The sequence below is a fragment of the Carassius auratus genome, chromosome 21 (genome assembly GCF_003368295.1).
Source record: "Carassius auratus strain Wakin chromosome 21, ASM336829v1, whole genome shotgun sequence".
NCBI lineage: Eukaryota > Metazoa > Chordata > Actinopteri > Cypriniformes > Cyprinidae > Carassius > Carassius auratus.
In genome coordinates this window covers 1511591-1536829 of record NC_039263.1, presented here as the reverse complement: position 1 = coordinate 1536829, position 25239 = coordinate 1511591, and the positions used below count along the sequence as shown (strand labels likewise).

At 37.1% G+C, this 25239-nt stretch overlaps 1 protein-coding gene across 1 annotated transcript in view; it reads right to left on the bottom strand.

The window, feature by feature from the left end:
- The window catches only part of LOC113038180 (clathrin interactor 1-like), a 35669-nt gene extending 10815 nt beyond the window's left edge, over positions 1–24854 (bottom strand). The window contains exons 1-5 of the mRNA XM_026195428.1: positions 24668–24854; positions 6470–6574; positions 5710–5806; positions 3364–3472; positions 2296–2466 (exon numbers count right to left, since the gene is read on the bottom strand). Coding sequence (XP_026051213.1) covers positions 2296–2466; positions 3364–3472; positions 5710–5806; positions 6470–6574; positions 24668–24708 — 523 coding nt within the window. The 5' untranslated portion in view covers positions 24709–24854. The remainder of the gene's footprint in view (positions 1–2295; positions 2467–3363; positions 3473–5709; positions 5807–6469; positions 6575–24667) is intronic.
- Between the last annotated feature and the right edge of the window lie 385 nt (positions 24855–25239).

Below are 25239 nucleotides of genomic sequence, written 5' to 3'. Positions count from 1 at the left end.
TGAATTTATCTTTATAGTTATCATTCTTGGTGTGAATGGGTCATTTTAAGTAAGACTAAGCATTTACTGCACATGAAGCACATAAAAGCACATGAAGATATTTAAGTATATTTAAGACAATTTTAAATTACCTCAAACATGATAAAATTGAATTTAAGACATTTTTTGCCCGCTTGATTAACTTGTTCAACAAATGCACTTCAAACTTTGAAAAGCATGGAAAATACACCTGACTAAAAACTTGACAAACTCAAAGTATAACTTAAAATCAAGCCGTCTACCCCCCCTCTGACCCTGCAGTATTTGCCATCATTATGCCATCATAAATTGGCAATTTGAAAGTGTAGTACAGCTAATAAAGAGAGATAACAGAGCAGCAAATCAAAGCTAAAGTCAAGCAAACATTTTTTACTTTTTCCACACAGGTAACATCCCTAATGGCATGACAAGGAACGTGGCATCTTGACTTGATTAGACAGCTCTAAGAGAAAACATGTATAACAAAAAGCAGAGATCTGCTTATTTCTTCTAACCTGATCAAAAACATCACCAAATGATACAGTGAGCAAAGTAGGAAAAAGTAATAGCCCTGAAATCAAAACAGCTCTAATCAAAAGATCAGTTGTGGGAAGAAGGGAATCCAGTGGGAATTTTCCTCACTATGCGAAAAAACTTCTAAGGGCCTAAAACAAATCCCTGTGGGACATCTACAGTATACAGACATAGCTGCTCACTTTTGGGGTCAATCACAGTTTCAAGAGATGAAAATTATGCCTCAAAATGACCTGTGACGAAAGGGAATTTCTTGGTTTATTTGATTACAAAGTAACCCACTGGAACAATCACAACAACATCACAATAAAATTAGAAAACAAAACAAAAAAAGCACCTGACGAAAAATTGACTATTATATGAACAACTCCTGAGCGCATCAACTCTCTCTCTCTCTCTCTCTCTCTCTCTCTCTCTTTATTGGTTAACATTCAGTCTCTACATGACATGCTTTACAGTGTCAAAATTGTTTGCTTGGGAAATATTAGTTTACGGATATTAATTTAGAGCAGATTATTTTGGTTTGCATTTGCACAAAAGTATACCGGTGTAAGAAGTTGTCGGACTGTTAAGTCATGAATGATGCAGGCATAACCAGTTTGACCGACAGACAGACTTTTTGCACATATTCCAGGAATGCCGCATATAACATTTATCATGTTTTTTTTTTAGGTTTGCACAAGTTTGGGGCACAACAATTTGTTTGTCCAACCGACAGCTAGGGTGACCACCTGTCCCGCGTAGCGCGTGCAGCGTTTGAAGCCCAATTCATGCGTCCCACAAATTGAGATTGTGTCACGCATAATCAATGCTTGCTCAAAAAAAGTTGGTCGCTCATCTATATCTGGAGTCATCAACCCATTGATCGCGGTCGACAAGTCGATCTTGGAAGCATTTTAAGTTGATTGCGAAGATTTTTCAAAATCTGAGAAAAACAGGTGCGTGCCTCCGCTGACTGCGCTCGCACCTCCCGAAACAGACGAGACATTTATACTTGACACAACTGTTTTAGACTGAAAACCAGACCATACAACTGATTTAGACGTGGGTGCCAGTGTGATGAGATGTACTAATATCCGTCTGCCCGGGGATGATTGTTTTAGGCCTGTAATTGATTGATTATTGAGGTAATAGGGATGGCACGGTTCGCTTAAAAAAAAAAAAAAAACGTTTCTGTTGATGCATGCACATTCTGGTTTCCCAGACATTACAAAAACATGAGAGAGAGAAAAAAAAAACCTGGACAAATCATTCACTCTTTTTCAACGCGAATGCTGTATATGAGCAGTAATTTATTCTTAAAGTTAATAAATTGTAATGAAAAATAAATAAAATTAAATAGCTGAAGTAAATCGTAAGTGGAAATGCATTTGTCGATTCTGTCATAAGCATACAGTACATCAGCAATTACACATGCTTAGGAGAATAGGGCATTATTAATATACCATGTAAGGTGGTACAGTATGTGCTAGAAATGGGTAAACCACTATCAGTGAGTCTGCCCATGGGGTGGGGGCACCACCGCACAAAGCAGTGTCCCACATTGTCCCTCAGAAACTTACCCCTTGTCCCCCCTTGGGCTTATTAGCAGGTGGTCACCCTACCGACAGCAGACAGCAAAATGTCTGCAAAACCCGTTTGAAAAATGTCTGATAAACAGTCGCCGTTCCATTTAGAGGCACTATAGAAATCATCCACTTTCAAATTTAGAAACACTCAAATTTGCTACATTTGATCACTTACAGTTACTCTGTTTGAAGCCTCCCATGCTGTCAGAAGATACTCCAATGTATTTGTCTTTATTCTTCTTTGCTTTCTTCCTCTCCTCACGTAACCGGTCATCATCCTGAACAAACTCTACCATTTCTTTCACCTTCTGCCGTACATTAATGCCCTGGTCCTTACCATTTTCATCTAGCAAAATAGAAGAGAGAATGTCAAGTCATAAGGAACTGTTTGGCCCATTTAATCTGGTTTCTGCAAACAACCATTGGATACAGAAAGAAAAATATAAAAAGCTGGAATGTGACTCTGCACAAAAAGTTCAGTAGGTCAAATTTTATCAGATAAGATGATGCCATAGTCAACTTTCTATGTTGTAATGCCAGAACTTTGCTATTAAGATTTACCGCAAGGATGTAGTAAATTATTTCTCCTAATTAAATATTTATTGAACAAAAATTCAGCAAATCTTTTGAGTTGAATACCGAAACGAAACCAAAGCGACTATTGTGCTAAAGCTAATGTTCATGTCTCAGTAGATGACTTAAAATATGTCTCGTTTGAAAACTCAAAGTTTCTTTGAAACATATTTAGAACAAGGCACAGAGCTTTAAATAGCTACAAAAAGGAAACCGCACCAACACCTCTTGCACTGACGATGATGATGTTCTATACTTATTGTTCCTGCTCTATTCTTCACTTATCACACAAATGTATCTTAAAAATACAGTGTTTGTTAACGAACACTTTTTGTTACATCTCCAAATTCTAAGAAACAAAAAGTTACTGTTTCCCCATAATGAAATATTAACATTTATCTTGTGCAAACAAGCCCTCAAGGGATCTTCCTGCCAGAGAGTAACCCAAGAGCATGAGGCTATTTCTAATATGCTTGACACCTGGGAAAGTGTTACTTGGGTATATTTAAGTTTTGATAAATCAATGTTTTGGCCAAAAATCTCAAATGTAATTTCTTCACATCACTCTGCAACAGAATAAAAATACTTGTTTGCTTATATTTGCCCTTTTGCACATTGCTTGAACAATGATTTTTAAAAGCTTTTAACATTTTTATCTCTATAAACTTACCTAAAAAATGATAATTTTCCAAAGAGCGCAGATCGTAGATATGTTCTCTGGTGCTGGTGACCACCCGCTCTGAACCATTTCTGATGAGGTACGCTAATAGTAATAAGGCCTGCACACATAAAAGATGGATTATGGATATTTCCAAAATGAACACAGCTACAAGAGTTTAATGCAGGATTCTGGGTAAATATGTAATCTCTTTAATACACTGAAGGGAACAAGTCAAAATTATTGTCTATGTGCTACAGATGGAGCACATGGACAGCACATCAATAATAACCTTAATTATTCTATTACACTAACTGGACTCAGCTGGACTATTTAAAATTATGAAGCACATTTAAAACCACACATAACTTTGTGTGAAGAAATGAATGAAAATGGACTACTTCGACAACTACTTCCACGTTCTACTTATTACAGCTCAGGAGTTTTCAGTTGGTGTTTAGCTTACCAACATACAGACTGATTTTAATAAGAATACAGACTATTACGATGCTTAATTAAAAAAAAAAAAGTGCCAATTTTTACAAAGCTCATCGTTCTGAAAAGTGCGGTGTGCTCTGATTGGCCAGCTATCCAGTGCGTTGTGAATGGCAGAATACCTCAAGCGTGTGATGGAAATGTTATGCCTGTTGCCATACTGTGATGCCATGTCCCAGCGCGATGATACAAAAATAATAAAACAAATTACAAAGCATTAGTTGCATCCAGTGGGGACATAATTATGGATTATAATGACTTATACTGTCTTTTTATGCGTTGCGTATCGCGCTGTGTAAACATAGCCATTTGTCTGCATTTGTTTTCGGAGAAACGACAAACAACAAGAGTGACTCTACACTGCTCAAAACGTACAGGTTGTGGGTCAGAACATCCAGCATTTTAGGTTGAAGGTTAAATGCGCTGAATACAAATAATTGGTTTGAACTGTTCTGGAACACTGTTGTTAATACAACTTAATCACTGATTTCTAGTTGTGTCCTCTTTTAAAGGTCAAACAAAGTAGTTTTGCTTTCACAACAAAATGCAACGTCTCCACAACACGATGGTGGCAGCAACAATACTAGAGTGAGAATCAAAGTTACGCCTTCTTTCTTTGCGTCAACATTTGGCCGGTGTTACACAAATCGTCTCACACAGTGATGTAGAGATGTAGGGGTGTGTTTAAACGAGGCGTTTTAGGAGAGCGTGGACGAGTTTTAACTTTTATAAAGAATATCTCTTTGGATTTGGGACATTAGTCTTTGCAACTTTAGGGATCTTATCTATTGACGAACAGCTTGTAACACTCCAAAGAGAAAGGAAAAACTAAAATTAGCATCATATGACCCCTTTATGTCAACTGGATAATTACAGAACATAAAAAAATATACATAACCATAAATAACCAGTATTATTTCAAAATGGAAGTGCGTCACGAGGATGAGTTCAAGTAGTCCATTACCAATAGTCCGATACAGTGGGGAAAATAAATATTGAACACGTCACCATTTTTCTCAGAAAATATATTTCTAAAGGTGCTGTTGACATGAATTTTTCACCAGATGTTGATAACAACCCATGTGATCCATACATACAAAGAGAACAAAACAAATAGGTTCAGAAATTAATTTGTGTATTAAACTGGAATGACACAGGGGGAAAGAACTGAACACATGAAGAAAGGGAGGTGCAAAAAGGCATGGAAAGCCAAGACACCAGCTGAAACAGATCAGTAATTGGAAACCAATCCTGCCCCAGTCAGTGGAAATTAATATTAGCTGGTTCAGTCCCAACACCTACAGTATCAGGATGATGAAGATGTAACAAGGGTGGACATTTCAGCAACACAATGATCCCAAACACACCCAAGGAAATTCAAGTGGTTTTCAGGAAAAGAAAATAGAGCTGTGTGGAAGAATGGGCAAAAATCACACCTGAGCAATGCATGCGAATAGTTTGTCCTACAGGAGGCATCTTGAAGCTGGCATTACCAACAAAGGCTTTTGTACAAACTATTAAATACATTTCAGTAGTTCAATACTTTCCCCCTGTGTCATTCCATTTTATTACACACAAATGAATTCTGAACTTATTTGTTTTTTTTTATTAGTATACATGGATGACTTGGGCTGTTATCAACATCTAGTGAACATTTCATGTCAACAGCATCTTTAGAAAGACATTAACTGAGCTGAGAAAAATGAACATTACTTATTTTACCTGCTGTATAGAAGAACATCCAATGCATTGGCCAATATTTGAACTTTGACAAAAAAGTGTGTAAATGAAGCGTACACTCAATTTCAGCAATCGTCTCATTTGAAGGTGAAAATATGATGCAAGATGAACAGTGCACTGTACCTTGTAAACTCTTCTCCAATTCTTCTTGTTGTCTTTCAGCATTCTAGTCCAAAGCATGTTCATAACTTCAGGGAACTGCTCGTACATAAATGTGGATCTGCAGGAAGGTAGATTACTCACATTATGTACAATGGCTTGATACTAAATGGATAATGTTTTTCAACCTTGTATTATGCTAACTGATTTAACACTTTAGGAATGCATTCACAATCAGAACACAAAAACTACTTTCAAATAGAATATAATGTTTTGTAACCAGTTGTATAATATGGCATGTTTTTCATCCGGTCAAAAAAAATGGAATTAATATCACTTACAAACTAACAGCTTTAAAGATATTTGTATATTTTCCAACAATTTGTAGTTGTTTTTTTTGGTTATTTTGTGCTTCTTATGAAATATGTGTTGATAGTACTAACACAGGGTTTCTATAAGGGTTCAGCATATTAAAATACTGCCTAACCCAGATTTTTTAAATATATATACAGTAATTTAGCACAGGACACTAAATTCATGTAAAAAAAACTAAACAAAAAAACAACTCTAAAAAACGACATGAGGATGTAATGACTAAACTTTCAGATGATCTCAAGTCTAAGGCATCATGCAAAGCAACTGAACTCATCAGCTATCAATGATGAGATAATTCTGAAGTAATTGCCCTGCACAAATGTTCTGCGGTTGTTGAGCGTAGAGTCAGTGAATGCCTGAAGAAAGGCAGCACGTAGTCCTCTTACCACCCAGCAGGCTGAGCACTTACTTGGCAATCTCACCCATGAGCTGACCCGATGGGCCCCAAGGGTCATCATTGGTGGCTTCTCGAACCTTGGACTCTATTTCGGAGTAGTTCATCACAACATTGGTGCTGGGAAACAGAGGAAAAACAAAGAACCACAAATAAACACCAGGCAACCACACACAAGTCCATTTATTGTTACACATGAGCCGGTCAGCTTTGGTCGACTGGTGTGTATTTTGGACTGATAGAAGAAAACATGCTGCCAAAAGTTTAAATGGGTTCAGATGAAAAACTGTACTGACAGCTCTGTTTAGTGTTAAATCTACCGAGCATTCATGTGACTTAACCGATTTGTTGAGATTGTCATAGATTAACCCTTCATTCTATGGAAGAAAAAAAAATAGTAGTATTACAATTCTGAATGGTGGAATTAAGAGGCCACAATATCTTCTCTACTAATGAAATGTATGATTCACATATTGTATATAATCTGCCTTTCAGAGTCCTAACAAGAGATTCTAAACTAGCCACACTTGTGTGACCTATCAGAGAATAATAATTTTATTTCTCAGCCTTAAAGATTCAAGATATGGCTCAACTTGAAGACCACTCTTTTCAGTTTTTAACTTGCTACCAGAAAGGTAATGAAAAAGGAGGAAATTGGGAGAGTGCATGTCAAACTTGTCTGTTTTCCACAAAACTTCAGAAGTCAGGAAGCGCAGGAGGACATGACAATGAAATGATATGCCTTTATTCGGGATTGAAAATAAAAGTGAAGTCCTGGTGCTCATAAATGCTACTTAAAAGTCAAATGAAGAAAGTAAGTAATTAAAACACACACACCACTCTTTTCAGTTTTACACATAGTACACTAGCACATATAGCTAGTTAACTCCAGTTGACCAGGCCAAACTGGCAATTCACTTCAGATGATGACAGTATCACAAAAACATACCAATTACTGTTTAACAGGGTTGGAAGAGGGTTAATGCAATAACATTTCAATGTTAACTATGGAGATATTTAACAGAATGGCCTAGCAACTATTTCCATTCAACAAAAGGCCTGTCCAATTTGGCCAAAAATATCATCACAATACATATATTTCCCCAAATCATACAATAATCAATATTTATCACAATATTAATTTAACATTAATGGGAAAGGAAATGCTTTCCACATGTTTGCTAAACCTTTAATGAATGTAAACACAACCCATTTGATCACAGTTAAACTCCACAGAGCAGCTTTGAGAAGTACGTTTAAAAACAACAACAACAACAACAATTTCTACCACAATATCTTTAGGTTAAACAAGAGTTAACCAAAATTCAGTCAGTTACAGAATTTTGTTTCAGCAGTGAAGGTCACTTTGACAGATGACACTGAGGGTGATCTATTGTAATTTATAGCTGTAAATCCCACCCCGTCCAGTTGGTGGAGAATACACTCCAGTGTGGCAGCAGAGCGCCTCCAGAATAAAAATAAAACTTGCTATGCTCTTGATTATGCAGAAGTGAGTACCCTCTAGTAAAGTGAAAAAGATGATCAGTTCACGTGCGCTGCTGCTTCAATTGATAAGATGTGTCTACAACGATCTATCACGCCACATTAAACGCTATTCATTGCTTGAATTTCCTAATAAAAATGGACAGAATTTGAAATCTGAGACTTTGTTTCATACCAAAAGTAACTATATACAATGTTTAGTCTATTGCGATTTATTGGATAGGAGGTATGTATGGTTCATTCATCAAAACGGAATCGATTGGGATTTAAAAATTGATATTGGTTCATAAAAATTAGTAGGGATGCACCGATCATGATTTTTCATGGCCGATTCCGATACCTATTTTTTACAAGCAAACTGGCCGATTCCGATACCGATTTCTTTTTTTTTTATCTTTTAAGCAACAAACAAGAAAGAAGGAAAGTGTGCATAAACAAGATATTTGGTATTTAATAGGCCAAAATTGCTTTTGTTTTTGAATTGGGTTGAAACTACATTGAACTGGCATTAATTAAAAGATTAACTGTAACCATGTGAAATTAAAGGCAACAACTGCATAGTTCTATAATCCAAACACAATCAACACACATTCAATAACATGTTTCTTAATCATCATTCAGTATTTTAGTTTTTAAATTTGGTTTTAAATAAAAAAGGGTCTTTACCAGTGAGACTAAATAAAAGTATGCTATATAAATACATTTTCCAAAATGTTAAAAACCAAATAATGTTTGTGCGAATAAAAAAAAGATGCAAAGTGTTTTTCATCCAATAATAAAAAAAAATAGGATAATGAATTCACATCTATATTTTAACTTGAGCCAATGAAAAATAAATAACCTATTGTCTCAACTAAAAAAATATAGATGTGAATCATTAACCTAAAATGTTTTAATTGGATGAATGAAACACTTTGTCAGTGTGCTACAGCAGGTGATTTTTAAATCAAATAAAGTCTATGTAATTTTAAGGTAAAATAAAAATAATCATCCTAATGCAGAACTGACATTTATTTCTGGCTTTTCAAATGTGTATTCAAGTTCTAATAATAAAAAAAAAAAAAAAATTTCAGTTTTGTCACAGTTTAGTCCGTTTCGTTTCTCATCCAACACGTGAGAAGTTGATCTGAACAACGGTACCGGTACAGTATACGCTCGCGCAGCTTCTGTGCGCAGGAAAGGCTCTTATTTGTGCGCCAGTACACCAACGGCTGATCGCTTCCAGCTATCTGTGCCTCAGACATGAAGCTCTGCACTTCCAGTACTGATCGGCTGCCTGTGTCCTGCGCACAGATTTCGAAATACTTCCACACAAATGATATAGCGAACGATTACAATGTAGTCGGAAAAATCGGCCGGAAAAAGACCAAAAACCGATTTATGGCCGGTGAACCGATCCATCCCTAAAAATTAGAATCTATTAAAATCGAGAAATGTATTTGTTTTACCCAGCCCCAGCATATTTTGTTGTTTTGGTGTTGACCATGACAATTGACGTAATAAATGTATAAGCCCATATGCGCTAAATAAAAATGTGAACAAAAATACAAGCAATTAAATGTTATTATAATTAAAATATCAAAATTTAAATGACAGGTAATAATAGATTACAACAGAATTTTCTCGATTCTGTCTGTCAAAATGACGGACAATGTTCAAGTCTAACGCAACGTCTGGGTTAAACACTATTTTTTTTTGGTGGTTTGTCGTACTGATTGTGTGCTTTATTCAATGTTAAGTGTCTAATTTAAGTTAAGTGTCATTTTCCAAAAACAAAAATTAAATATTGCGCCAACTGGAAATAAGGTTTTTCCACTCAGAGACACGCAGAACATGTAGACTTACTAGACATACATGCACAGACTGCCTATTGTCACATTTATTTCTGCTGTCAGATTGATCTATAGAGTAAATGTGTCAAGCGCTTATCACTGTTAACAATACATTTTATCACAATCTTGATTTTGTTTATCGCCCAGCCCGGCAGCTCAAAAAAAGACATAAAAGTGGTCCATGCAACTAATATGATATATTCCGAATCTTCTGAAGCAAAAATCTCTCTCTTAGTTAATCTAAATCAAAAGTAAATCTTATCAAGATGTGTCAGACCAGGTTTGACAGCTCTAACATCAAACATCTTGCATTCCATCTTGGAGTTTTCCGGTATACAATTAACTTTTACTACAAATAAAAATAGCAGTGTAGACATAATATAGACATAAAATAGCCGCTTCTGTGCTCCACAATAAAAAGAAACCATGAGTTGGGTGACAGATCAAAACGGTTTTCAGAGCATCTTGTGAGATCAACATTCAACACAACTTTAGACAAACCTTATAATTTGTGTACGGCCTATAGTAAGCACGACTTTTATCTCCACTATTAAGGCCCAGAAACACCAAAGCAATATCAAGAAACTACCATGTTGCCTACATCTGAGCCAAAAAGCTGCACTTGAACACAATGCAAAGACCATCAGTAATCAGCTAACTAGCACATATATTCTAGCCTCTGCATGAGAGGAAATAACTCTCCATACCAGCAGGTGGCAGTAGCCTTCATTTCAAATGGGAAATCGGTAGAGCTAGGATTGTGGATTTACAAAACATAACCAAAGTAGTGCTTGCTTACCATTTTCAACTCATAACATAGCCCAAGTCTAAAAAGAAATGCATTCCTTGTTTGTTTGCTTTCGTTACTTTCAAGCTAAACAGCCAATCAGATTGATCTCTTTTGACCAGTTGAGCCATTCAACAAGCTCGACTGGTCAAAAACCTGCACATGAAGGTCCAGCTAATGCCAACAGAGTGGAACACCATCCAAAACCCAGGCTAACAGATGTTCAATGATGTCCTGACAATGGCTTATTTTGGCATGGCCTTTAGAGCAGACTAAACGGTGCATCCTACTAATAGACAATCAACACAGGCAAAGTCTGTAAATCATAGATCAGTGCAACATCATCTGAAAATGACCAGAACCACACGCACAACAGCACTGCAGAGGCGGTGCTCGGCGGATGTTTATCATGCTAACTCTCAAAACAGCTGCAAACGCTTTCCATAATCATTACTAATGTGAAAATATGTCTTTTTCCGCCTCACTCTCACAATCCCAAAGGGCAGAGAGGTTGGGAGGGTGAAAATGAACTTCTGGAAGTTATTACAGAGAGTTTAGTGGTGCTGGATGATGTGTAGTAAAAACAGGAATGCTGGCAGGTGGGCAACATGCATCTTGCTGGAACATGGAATCAGGTGGTCTGGAAAGACAACGCAGTTGATTTGCAATCATTTGATCTCTGAAGAAGAGTCAGAGAGCCAAAATCACATCTGAACCAAATCAATGACTTTAGCAAAAACTGGCAACAAAGACATTGATCCCATTCATCTGCGTCACTTTCAGGCTTCGGGGGTGGCGTGGTCTTTCCAATGGATCAGTTTTACTTAATGGCAGAGCTAATTCAATCTGTAAACACTTTCCAAAACAAAACCTCAAAATTCCTCAAGTAATTCAGGCAATTCAGATGGAGGCCAATGCTGCACATATGGTCTTGATGACTGAAAGATGGAACTAATTGTGTGGCAGCTGGCAAGGACGGATGTTAAGTTGCTTAACCAGCACTATTCATAAAAAGCCACACTGACATTCATCTAACAGCTTCATTACATCATGCATTTGTATGTTGAGCAAGCAGAATCAATGTGTAAACTGATCAAAAATCCATTATCAGGTAAATTGTCACATTCGAATTATATAATTTACATACCAATGTTATGCACAATTTACTTACTCTGCTCGTATTTTATGAGAAAAGGCCCGTTCACACCAAGCACGATAACTATAAAGATAACGATAAAGAAATAGTTCTAAAAATCATTCTCAATATTAAAGAATAGCGGAGTCCACACCACAACTATAACGATAAAGGCAAAGAGAAACGATATTGTGGGAATCACTTTCAGAACGATTTTTTTTCTTCTGATGAATGATAAAAACATTGGCAACCAATCAAAATCAATCCTGCTGTAATGAGCTCGAGAATTTAAAGCAGCAAACGCGCATCCACTTAGAATACACAAACAATATCGTTCGCTGGTGTGGACGCTAATATCGTTATCTTTATAGTTATCTTTATAGTTATCATTCTTGGTGTGAACGGGCCTTAAAACAGATTAAAGGGATGGTTTACCCAAAACCTGTAAGACCTTCATTCATCTTTGGAACACAACTTAAGATATTTTTGATGAAATCCAGCAGCTCTCTAACCCTCAATAGAGAGCAATGCAACTGAAATGTTCCTAGGTCCAGCTATGAGAATACTTTTTGCATGCAATGAAAACAAAACAAAAAAACGCACATCCATGCAATGTGGTACTCTCTATAATTGCGAAATACGTGTTTTTTTTATTTATTCCCAAAATGCAAGGCTGAATTTTCAATAACCATTGCTCCAGTCTTTGGTTTCACATGATCCTTCAGAAATACTTCTAATAAATTCTAATATTATATTATTATTGTTACTTTTAATTTAAGAGACTTATACAACTTCATAAAGGCAAACTTTTACATTCAAATCATCAATCAGGCACAAAAGTTGTACTTTTACTGGCTTGACCACAAACTTGCACAGCATTACGGAGCGGAGTCTATTGTTTTGGTTTCAGTGTCAAGCAAGAGTTGGGATTGGGATTGGCAATCTCTGTGATTCAAGCACGTAGAAAGAGTGCTACATAGTTGGCCTAAGATTACAAGGAAAGTCTCAGGGAACTGAATTATGAATGATGACGGTTTATGCAAGCAAGCGGCCTGCAGAGCAGTCACACACACATAATAAATACATTCCAGACACACGCATGCTGCTGTGTACTATGCTGCACATATTCCACTGGAATATTCAATATGCAGGAAAGACAAAAGCAAAAGAGGCAGGCTTTCTTTTGCACAAAGAGAAGGGGGCACAGACAGGCGTAGGGGCGTCTTGCCATCCTTTGCATCCGCAGCTTCTTTGTTCTATGGGCCTGCCGAGATTTACTCTCCACTACTTTTATTCTCTCCTTCGCTGTTCTTCGCTAGAATGAATGTGTGTACTTACACATTCACTGTGGAGCTATGGTCTGCGAAAAACCCACAACAAACTCAAGACGCCTCACATGAAAGCTCTCTGAGTGGTTTCAGCTTTCCTGCTCCGCCACCTCAGACTAAAAAGACTACCTAGAGCTTCAGAAGGAAGCAAAGGTCTGGATAAAACTTTATGATGTAGATGAGGATGGTGGCGGATTATAATAAGCATGACGGAGAGAGAACGAAAGCAGCAGCTAAGAGAAGAAAGGAGTGATACCTGGACAAGGGAAAGTTTGCTAAGGAAAGAAGTCCCAAAAGATGTGAAATATGGAGATGGGTGATTCTGAGTTAGGGCTACCACTGGGTTTTGGGCTCAACAACAAACAAACGTGTGTGTGTGTGTGTGTGTGTATATATATAGATGAAATATTTCATTTTAAATCTATAATGGAACTTTTTTCAAATTGACAGTTCTCAATACAATACAGAAGTTTGCTTTCCTTTTTTATTTTATTTCCCATGCAGTGCATTGTGAGATTGCCATAAATACACATTTAGGCAAAAAAGGCATCTTTAAAAACAGCATATATTTAGTAGCTGCTGACCTTTCTTGTATGACTGAATTTGATTACAGCTCAAAGAGTAATAGATTGGAGTACAAATACAGATTTGAATACAAATCACATTTTTATAAATACAAAGAAGGGCAAAAAAGTTTTTCATAAAACTATACCAATTTTGATGAATACAAATAACTTAAAATAATCATCATCATCATACATAAGTTGTATGTACCAAATAGAAAGATGCAAAAGGTGAGAACATTGCGTGGATTGGTGGAATGCTCCAGTCCACACGAAGTTTTACAAAAATCAAGACAAGAATATATTTGTTCAAAATTCCATGTTATAAAAGATGAAGTGCTATGAAGTAGGGCTGCACGATGTGTCTTTTAAGCATCGATATCGTGATTTACGAATCCACGATAGTCACATCGCAGGAAGTGCGATGTAGGCTGTCGTAGTTGAGCGGTTATTCATTAACTGTACAGGCCTGCTCCCGGCCCTTGACGAATGTGATTCGCGGAGAGCGCGAGAGAGACAGAGGGAGAGAGAGTGAGCGAGCGAGCCACGGCCGCACGCTCACCGTCTTCAAACAATACGAGCGCCGTCTTGCTCTCTCTCCCTCGCACATATCAATTGACATGATGGTGTCGATGTTTAAATAATTTTAAATGAGAATGTAAGTGTGCTCACCCCATTTTTGTAGATTTCATATATAAATATAAAAATAAAATATCGCAATGTCATTTTTTCCCAATATCGTGGAGCCCTACTATGCAGGCTATTTTAGACAATATTGGATGATTAGACAGGAATGCTGACTTAAAATGCTAAAGTTTGCCATCTTTCTCTTCACCTTTTCCCACATCTCAGACCTCAAATACTAAATATTACCTTTTTAGACATAGTGTTTGAAGTAAAGAGTAAAGAAAATACTATACAAAACTTGAAAAACCAGTTGCTTTAACTAACCCGTTTCGGCGTCCATGTTAATCAATGAGTGCATTCACACCGGGACCAGGAGCAGCGCGTGAGCATCAAGCAGGAGCGTCGCGTGAACAGCAGTTTAGGAGCTCAATTAAAGTGAAAGCACACTTTTGATGGACAAAATAAATGTGATTTAACACAAAACGTGCTCAAAATGCACAGAATAAGCATGTCAAGAGTTTTAACAACAATGACCATGTCTAGTGTTTAAACAATTATGGCAGAAAAGAAAATTAAGTATAACATATGTATTTACCCATTTAAACTTTTTAATAAATCGTTTTGGGTGAAAGTATGGTTTATTGTTATAAAAACAAATGTTGAAAGAATTATACCAATTGTTTGAGATGGTTATACTGTCCGCCGAACACGCTTTGCAGCCGCAGCTGTGATGCTGTACTTATGCTTCCAGTGTGAATACTCGCGAGAGTCTGCTGCTACAGTGACGATGTAGTTGTCACCACTCAAGCTTGCGGTGTGAAACAGGGGTAAGCCACCATGTTAAGACTGTATCTTAAGAACTTGACCAAATGTTCTAAAAAAACAATCTAAAATGCTTTCAAACCAGCAGACTTTGACCTCTGAGACATTCCAACTCAAATCACAATACAGTTTTGTAGTTGCACCTCATGCAGATCAGCATCAAGAGCCTAAAAATGATTCAAATAATTGACTTTACTCATTTGTATAATGGTTGGGATAAAGGGGAGAAACTGTTGATTAATCTTACTTATAATTCAGTGAAATCGTCCAGCTGCCATTGATTATGTGCATTCAGCAGTGATAAACACATTCCAGTGATAGACACATCGATGACAAAAGTATTTTAGTATTCAGAACACATTTGAAGTAGACACACGGAGACATTTGCATGTCAATCTCAAAAGATTTAGTCGTATGGCCTGACATCTACCCGCTTCTACACCAAGTTATTACAACATCACATTTCGAATATTTCAAGAATAGACCATTAGACTATATGTATTTTTTAAAAGTTACAAGAAGAAACAAAACCATACATGAGGATAAAATATACTGGGCAACTGTAAATAAGAAGAAATTAATCCAAATACCAAATCTCCCACCTTTGGCTTAAACAGGGGAGCAACTTTAACTTTCTTGGAAGCTCTGTTGCTGACACATTAAATAAGTGTAAGATAACTTCTGTAACCAATCTTGTTGAAATTCAACTGAGCAAATAACTTCAAAATAGGGTTTGGACAAAGTCCTTTTTTCAATGAGCAGAATGGTTTATACTGTTGTGTGTGCCAAACCACAAGCTTGCTGGCAGTTTAGTGTACTACTAGCCCTACCTTCTTGAGACACCACAGGTGAACACAATATTACCAAAGACAAAAGTTGGAGTGATCAGATATTTTCTGTTAAAATATCAAATCATATAAAAGTACAGTTATCATAAAGTTGGCATCAACACAGCATGACACTGTTTCCAGTTGGAAATATGCTGGACAGTTTAGTTTGGGGTGGATTGAAGCTTAATTTATGATTCTCATCTGTAGGTTGTTGAAATGTTGGTGGATTACCAAAATAAGTCATTGTGATTACTATCTCCCAGCGGCCAAAAAACTGGTCAACTGAGTTTTGCCAAACACATAAAACTGGCTCTGGTTTGGCAAAATACACAACATCATAACCAATAACTAGAACTTCCAAAAACTATATAAATCTCTGTAGGTCCATAAAAGCACAGGAGAACTCACTAAACAACATTTTAGTGTCATGCGAATTGGAATACACTACATGACTTAATACCAATAATCACACACTATAAAACTTTAGTCATTCTGTCTGCTCTCAGTCTCTGACTGCCCAAAATCTGCAGTCTGGCTCTGACTTTGGGGAACTACGGTCAAATCATTCACACTGCAAATTGGGACAAAACTTTATTTTGCAGAAATTTTGTAGTATATTCAGCCGATACAATAAAATAATCTCAGGACAATCAAAAAGATTAAGAAAACACACACATTATATATATATATATATATATATATATATATATATATATATATATATATATATATATTAGGGGTGTAACGGTTCACAAAATTCACGGTTCGGTTCGATACGATACACTGATGTCACGGTTCGGTTCGGTTCGGTTCGATACGTTTTAGATACAGCAAAATGTAAAAACATCTCAACTTTTCAGAATGCCGCAAGCGCACCGCGGGTCATGTGACAAGAACCAACCAATCAGCTTCATCCTTTCCCGTAACAAGGTTGAGAGCTCAGCCAAGATGAAGGAACAGCTGATCATAGTTGTATATGGATTGCAATTTTGAAATAAATTTAGTAGCAGAGCTACTGCAAGCGATTTTTAGAGCTGCAAATCCATTTATCCTTCGCTGAAATTTCCGCGTCTCATGGAGAGAGCACGTCATTGTTGCTTAGCAAAGACAGACGCCTCATGAGCGCTTCTGCCCGAGCGCTTTGGAAAGGAGGAGAAATTGAACGCATTGGCTATTTTGCAACGAGCCTTCAGCGCGTACTGAGTGAGCGAGCGCCTGCTGAGTAGCCTAACATAAACATATAAGATGGTGTTTTTTTCTTCTTCGGGAGTGTCAGGGGCGTTGCCTGTTACGTTGTTTGGGTTATTGGGCTACCTTGTTGAACGCATATCATTATATTTCTATCTCTCTCTTTTTTTTTTTTTTTTTTTTTTCCAAATATAATTAATTACTCCAACGAACCGTTCGGTATACATAATGCGTACCGCGTACCGAACCGAAAGCGTCGTACCGAACGGTTCAATACGAATACGCGTATCGTTACACCCCTAATATATATATATATATAAAATACAATAAAAAATCAGTCCAGATTCAAAGCATTTTTAAATACATGGGAATTTTTTATATATACAAAAGACAGGGCTGTCATTAATTGCTAGAATTGTAGCCAATAGTCAAGTGAAATGTTCTAGTGTTGATACCATTTTCCTATAATAGAAAACAATATTATTTAAAAGGACAGTTCACCAAAAATTGTGAATTCTGTCATCAGTTACTCACCCTTATACCATTCCAAACCCGTTAGACTTTTGAACACAAATGAAATGAGTATTTTTAATAAAATCTCTGCACTTTCTGTCCCTCCACTGACAGCCTATGCTACTACTAATTAAAGGTTCAATAAGGTATAGCTGTCAGATTTCATTAAAAAGGATATTCATTAGTGTTTCAAAAATGAACAAATGTCTCACAGGATTGAAACAAGATTTTTCATATAATATTTTGGGTGAACTAACCCTTTAAGTTAGATTACTAACCTTTAATTCATGCTAAATTATCGTAGTGTTAAACTACAGGTAAATGGTTCTGCAAAAATATTTTCTTGTAAAACAATTGAAAATATGGAAAAAAGATTCATGCTTCAACTAAGTTACAGTTTGTGCTGCATTTAAAAATTATTTACCACGGAAGAGTAAAAATGATTCCCCAAACCTGAAATCCTGACTATCTCCGTGAGTAATGGTGCCTCCTCTAACACCGTTTTTGCGCCGATAATGGACTGAGCTTCCTTGTTCCCACAATGCAAAGTTTAATAAAAAAAAATAAGGAAAAACAACTGTTAAAAATCTGATAATTATTACAGTACATTGTGCTGTATTTTTACGAACATTTCAGTGTACATTAAGTTGTAGTGTATCTTTTAACGTGAATTGGATGTGCATTCAGTGTTCATTTCATGCCAATTAAAGAATCCACTCCTCGCTTGAACTGAGACGATGCAAGAGTGCATGTGACACCTGTCATGACAATAACGCATGCTCTCTGCTCTGTGATTTTTTTCACTCCATAAGAAACTAATGTGGCGCGAGAGCGCGTATGTCAGAGGATTGAAATGGACGAGATAAAGCACGATGTGGAACTCCAGACACGTCAGATTCTTGAGTTTGAGGCTACAATAAATGCTTCTTTCAGTTCGATTGACAGGCGGATAGGTGCAGCTTCTGCAGTGATGCGCTCGATGTACCTGTCTGTTATGGTGAAGAAGGAGCTCAGCTGCAAGGTGAAGCTCTCGATTTACCGGTCAATCTACGTTCCTACTCTCACCTATGGTCATGAGCTGTGGGTCATGACTGAAAGGACAAGATCCGGGATACAGGTGGCCGAAATGAGCTTTCTCTGCAGGGTGGCTGGGCGCTCCCTAAGAGATAGGGTAAGGAGCTCCGCCACTCGGGAGGAGCTCAGAGTAGAGCCGCCAGCTGAGGTGGCTTGAGCATCTGTTCCGGATGCCTCCTGGACGCCTTCCTGCCAGTGTTGTCAAAAGACCCGGTACTAAAAAAATTTAAATGTCACAGTACCAAGTTTCTTTAAAGGAACACTCCACCGTTTTTTGAAATAGGGCTTATTCACATTATTTCCTACATTTAGATAGGTGGGCAAATGCATTTTTGTGTCAGTGCATGCATTGTTTTAGTTTGACTGGGTCGGCGTTAGCTTAGCTTAGCACAATGAATGGAATCCTTTGTTGCCAGCTAGCATGGCCTGAGTAAAAGTGATAAAAAAAAAAAAAAAACCCCACCTAATTACTTCTTGTGGCCTGCGTATTCACAGCGAGTACAAATAGCGATCCAGATTAAAACTAGGCGATTTCCTAGGCAGATATTGACTTGGGACTATATTATGGGGAAGCACAGGCGAAGCACAGGTGAAGCACTGCTACTTCGGCGCAGAGAATCACGCAACACATGAAAACATCAACTCTATGTGAATACAGGTATAATATGGGTCGATCTATACATGCGTGATGATTAAAATAATCACTTACTCTGTGGACAGCTGTCCATTTGGTCCATTCGGCGTGGGGCGTTTTTTCCAGTTCACTTTGTCACACCGGAAAAAAATAGAGTACTGCAGAATGGATCAGCGCCGTGAAATCCTCTGTAGATGTGACACAACTTCGGGCACGCTCATCTTGATCTGACGTGTTGAGCCTGGTCATCAATGGCAAAAACATGTCCCACTCTCTACAGCACAGACACTATTTCCGTCGGTTATAGATTGGCATATTCCCCCACATTCAGACCACCAGTTCATGTTGGCTCTCATCCTCACGTCCTCAGGCTGTTGAGCGAACGCAACCTCCTCCTCCTGTCGTTCTATTTCCAAAGCACGCAGCTCGTCTTCTGTAAACTCTGGTTCAAATAGGTATGGTTCTGGTTCTTGACTGTCTGAGAAGTCACCCTCTTCATCTCTCTCAAAATCAGCCATGTTCATCGCCATTCGTGTACTGTAAGGAAAATAGCCTGGCAGCTACTATTCACGCCGGTGTGTTGACGGAAGTCGTGGGATTTCATGTGTTGCGTGATTCTCTGCGCCGAAGTAGCAGTGCTTCGCCTAAGCAGCAGTGCTTCGCCTGTGCTTCCCCATAATATAGTCCCAAGTCAATATCTGCCTAGAAAATCGCCTAGTTTTAATCTGGATCGCTATTTGTACTCGCTGTGAATACGCAGGCCACAAGAAGTAATTAGGTGGGGTTTTTTTTTTTTTTTTATCACTTTTACTCAGGCCATGCTAGCTGGCAACAAAGGATTCCATTCATTGTGCTAAGCTAAGCTAACGCCGACCCAGTCAAACTAAAACAATGCATGCACTGACACAAAAATGCATTTGCCCACCTATCTAAATGTAGGAAATAATGTGAATAAGCCCTATTTCAAAAAACGGTGGAGTGTTCCTTTAAGTACCGTTGGTACCGAGTACCCCGTCAACTCTGTTCTTGACGCATACAGCCCTATGATTTCCGTTAAGCAAGAAAGCAGACGGAATCTCAAAATCCAGTCATAAAAATTAAACTTACATTTTAATATGGACAGTCACGGAATTTGTCAAAGTTAGCATAAATTAATCATATCAAATCTCCATATGGAACAGTATCTTTAAATGTTAAGCCGCAAAAGTTGGTTGAAATATGAATCCTGCATGTTGCGCGAGTCTCTGTGTGAATGAATGAATGGTTTGTTTACTACATAGACTGAAGCGCATGATGCTTGCAGTAATGAGGGCATCAATACATAAACGACATCACCAGAACTGTTTTACCGTTTCATTTGAGTAAAACCAGTGTCAAAATAAAAGTAGCCTGTAAAAGTAAAAGTTCATTTTTACTTAAATGCATTGTGCTAGATATATTACTATTATTTAGAAGACTGTATGTGATACTTCTACTACTGTTGAAGAAATTTATAAAACTTTATTTTTTAAAGAAATAAAATAAAATAAAAATCACTCAATATTTCAATGTTTTAATTTTAATAGCAAATCCCTTTTATTTAACAAAAAATAAAATGTTTTTACATTTCATTAAACAAATTAAATTAGGGTGAAACTTGTTTACTGTTTTTCATAATTATATTACATGTAGAAAAAATGTAAACACAATTGTAAATAAGTATAAAGAATGGCATTGTTTTTTATTTTTAGTGATAAAAAGTTTAGTTTTTTTTTTATTAGAATATTTTTGTGTTTTGCTTTGGTACTGAAATTGGTACCGAGAACCGTGGATTTTCACTGGTATCGGCACCGAATACTGAAATTTTGGATCTGTGACAACACTACATCCTGCCATACAAAAACCAAAAACATTAACTTCCTTGCTTTTGTCCGATTACATTTTCAAAATATCTTTTCCTCTTTAGCAAAGATACAGTCTAAGAGAAGGATTAACAATTTTTGGCTTTGCAGTGCAGAACGAGAGGCAAACATTTACAGCAATGACCAGAAAGAGCAAAATGACTGTAGAAAACAGATTACACAAATGCCACTATATTTGCGGCAATAGTGAAGATTCAATGCATGCTTGTGTCAATCCTTAATTCGTAACACAACACATTCAAAAATAATTTTCTAGACCAGGGGATTACATTCACAAGCTTTTTGAGTTAAAGTCAACCGTTGATAAGCTAGCAGTACATTACATCCAGTCCTAAATGCATTAGAAACATCTCCGTGCTGCACCACATTATATGTTACACCACAAACAATCACGCTGAATGGAACAAATGCAGCCTTCACCAAGCATGATAAAACTTGATGATTCTTTTATTTATCGTAGGTGGCACTGCAAGGAAAAACAAAGAAGCCTAACCCAACATTGCACAATGAAAAGGACAGCTATATCAATATCCACCTCCTTTCAGCTGAATCCATGCATGCTTAAAAGATGCCTTCAGCTGTGGCATCCATTACAGTAACTTGACTGCAGGACTTGTTTGTGCAACAGATACACAGAAAAAAAAAAAATGAGTCCGAACTGAGAGCATGAATATAAACATAATATTTCATACTATCTGAAAACTGTCCACTTTAATAAATCACTTGAACATCAACTCAAAAGTGTATTTTTACATGTTTTGGGAAAAAATATTATTACTCATATTACTAAAATTACTTAATTTTTATATTATGAAAACTGTATCTTAATTGCATTACACCATTGAAATTAACACTGCAACTAATATTGTCACGTAGGGCTGGGCGATATATCTAATGATATGATAATGCGCATCTAGTCAGTAAATCTGGTTCCGTGATTAGCGCTAAATCACCTGCTTTCAAATGGAGCGGCACTTAATAGAGCTGTAGAGCACTGACAAGCTACGCATTATCGCAGATGAATCGCCTTCGATGTAAAAATGAACTTTTATTTTGACGGGCTACCATGAATACCTTTAAATTGACACTTGTTTTACTCAAATTAAACGGTAGAATGCTTGTGAAGTGACTCAGAACATTTCTGGTGATGTAGTTTATATATTTATGTCCTCATTGAGACTCTCTGTAGTAAACAAACCCGCACGTCTCTGCCATTCATTCATTCACACAGAGACTTGCATCATCAACGCGCAACATGCAGGATTCATATTTCAACCAACTTTTGCGGCTTAACATTTACAGATACTGGTCCATATGGAGATTTGATTTGATTAATTTATGCTAACTTTGACAAATTCCGTGACTGTCCATATTAAAATGTAAGTTTCATTTTCATGACTGGATTTTGAGATTCCGTCTGCGTTTTCTGCTTCGCGGAAATCATAGTGCTGTATGCGTCAGGAACCGGGTTGACGGGGTACTCGGTACAAATGGTACTTAAAGAAACCACGTACCGTCACATTTAAAAAAACAATTGTACCGACTTGGTACCAAAGTACCGGGTCTTTTGACAACACTAACTGCAACAATGACTGTCCAGTTGATAGTTCCTCTGCTCTGATTGAAAAATGTCACTCAAGATATATATTATTTGAATAGATAGACTTTTGTATTTTACAGCTATGCCTATTACACAAAACTCTTGTCTTGAAAATGTATAGCCATATGGCCTTTTATGCTTTTTCTCCACAGAAAGTGAAAGGTGAAAGGTTAATAAGAAATGGAAATGCTCCACTGAATGGCAAACTGACAACTGGGAAAATGTATGGTTAGTTTTCACCAACTACTTCAGTTTTACACTTATACTCAAGTTTACACAATCAAATCACTGTTTTATGGGAATGTAACAGCAAAGATTTTTTTTCCAACTTGCTATGAAGGATATGAAAGGTCTGTAACAATTCACCAATTAGCCATTTTAATGGATAAGTAATGAACCTTTAAAAATTAAAGCTGATTTTTGTTCTTTGGATGATATATTAAAGCTATAAACAGACAAATAGTCACTATGACTCATTTTGAGACAGTGTATAATGAATAAGTAAATGAATGAATGAATGGTTGTTGACCATTTTGAGATTATCACTTTGGCCAATAATTGTGCCTATTTTGCAGATTTAGTGAACCATTCTATAGCTGGTTAGTCAATCAACAGCTTGTTGGTGGATAATTTCTGTTTAAATATTGTGAAAAAGGATTGATTTGCATAATGAAATTGCACATATTTCCAAGTATCCACTTTGTGAACTAAAGCAAATGAAAAAAAGCATGCATCACTGCTAACCATTTTCATCTTCCCTTTATAACCTGCTACTTAAACGTTATATATAAATAAATAGTTTCTCTACTGTTTAAACCATTTGTGACCAAGAATAAAGCACAGCCATGCCCTAACTTTTTTTTGAAAACTTTCTGTAAAAAGAAACCAAGTGTTTTATTATTATTTTTTTTAATACAGTTCTCATCCTAATAAGATCACGTTTAGTTTTAAAATCAAATATTGTAATATTGATGTTTCTCATCAATTTGCATCACAAAGTAAACAGATGATGGATTCAACTGACAGAAACTTTACCTGAAAATTTCATTTTTTCAGGTGAAGACCACCTAACGTTAACGTGAAGGAGAAAAACAAGGCCCACAGGTACTACTAAGGTCATTTTGGCGTCGTAATTTTAGGGATGACGTCAAAGTCTGTGTTGGTAAACGTTAAGGCTGAGCGATACCGTTATCTATTCCCCATACGAATTTATAATGGTGACTTCAGCTGAGCTAATAGGCTAATTAGCTAGCATGTATAACGGGCCTGTAACCGGTTAACTGTTTACCATTTTAACAACACATTCTTCAACATTATACACACAAATAAAACACGTGACTGTACATTAGATAAAGAGAAATGCTGTCAGAGACCGTTCAAGATCGTGTGCTGCTGACGACTAAGATGTTTCAGCAGGATAACATTATTGACAAGAAGAATTAACCGGTATGGTTAAGAAGATTATATATGTAAACGTGGTGAGCTGTCTGCCTAGCCAACATTTTGAGATGATTATAGGCAAGGGAAACGCGCCTATTATGCCCCAAAATTGCTGCACGCTCCAGTTGTAACGTTACTCAAAGATGCTGCCTAGATAGACAACTCACTGGGGTTTGAAACACAGCCCAGAAAAAAAAACACGCGTGCAGAACAGCATGGGATTGCGTAAATTTAATAGAAGAACGCACATGATCGGGAAGGGTTTATAAAGAGATTGAAAATAGTGAAATGAAATAGATTATAATGTCATATTAATCGTGTGGCTCTCGTGATCAGCTGAGGGCGTGTGACGTCACGGGATCCGCACCTTTTTAAGTAACGGGCCTCTGCATCGACACACAAGCTCTGTAGAAAGCAAAAGCCCGGGCATACTCACGCTTTATCCACCAGCTCCCTGACTTTCCACATATTCAACATCTCGGCGCTTTAGCAGGGGCTCTCCGCCTCAATATCGCGTCGCCCAGTCAGCACTAAAACACAGGTGGACTCGGATGTCTGTTACCGATAATAACAGAATCCCTCAGCCCCTTCCGCCACTCTAGCGCTAATCGTCAGTTACTACGGTGACGCGTATTGTGCGTCAAGAGGGAGCGGACGCCGGCATGACGTCGTGTGCAGGCATCATGGGAAATGTAGTGTAAATGACATATATTACAGCACTTGACAGAAATATGTTACAAATTGTGTATTAGTCATCTGCATTTGAATTAGAAAACCTTAGACTGAGCTATATGGTTATTAATTGTACTTTTAAGATTGTCACATAAATACAAATGTAGGCCTCTTGCTTTCAGTTAAAATGAATAATTGGCTATACAAGTTAATATTACCTCATCCCAGTTTGCTAATATATTGCTGACAAACTGAACCAGTTTAAAAGTTGCATCAGGAAAGAAAAGAAGATTAACATGAAGATCATTTGTAGCACACTGTTTTCAACAGCCTCAG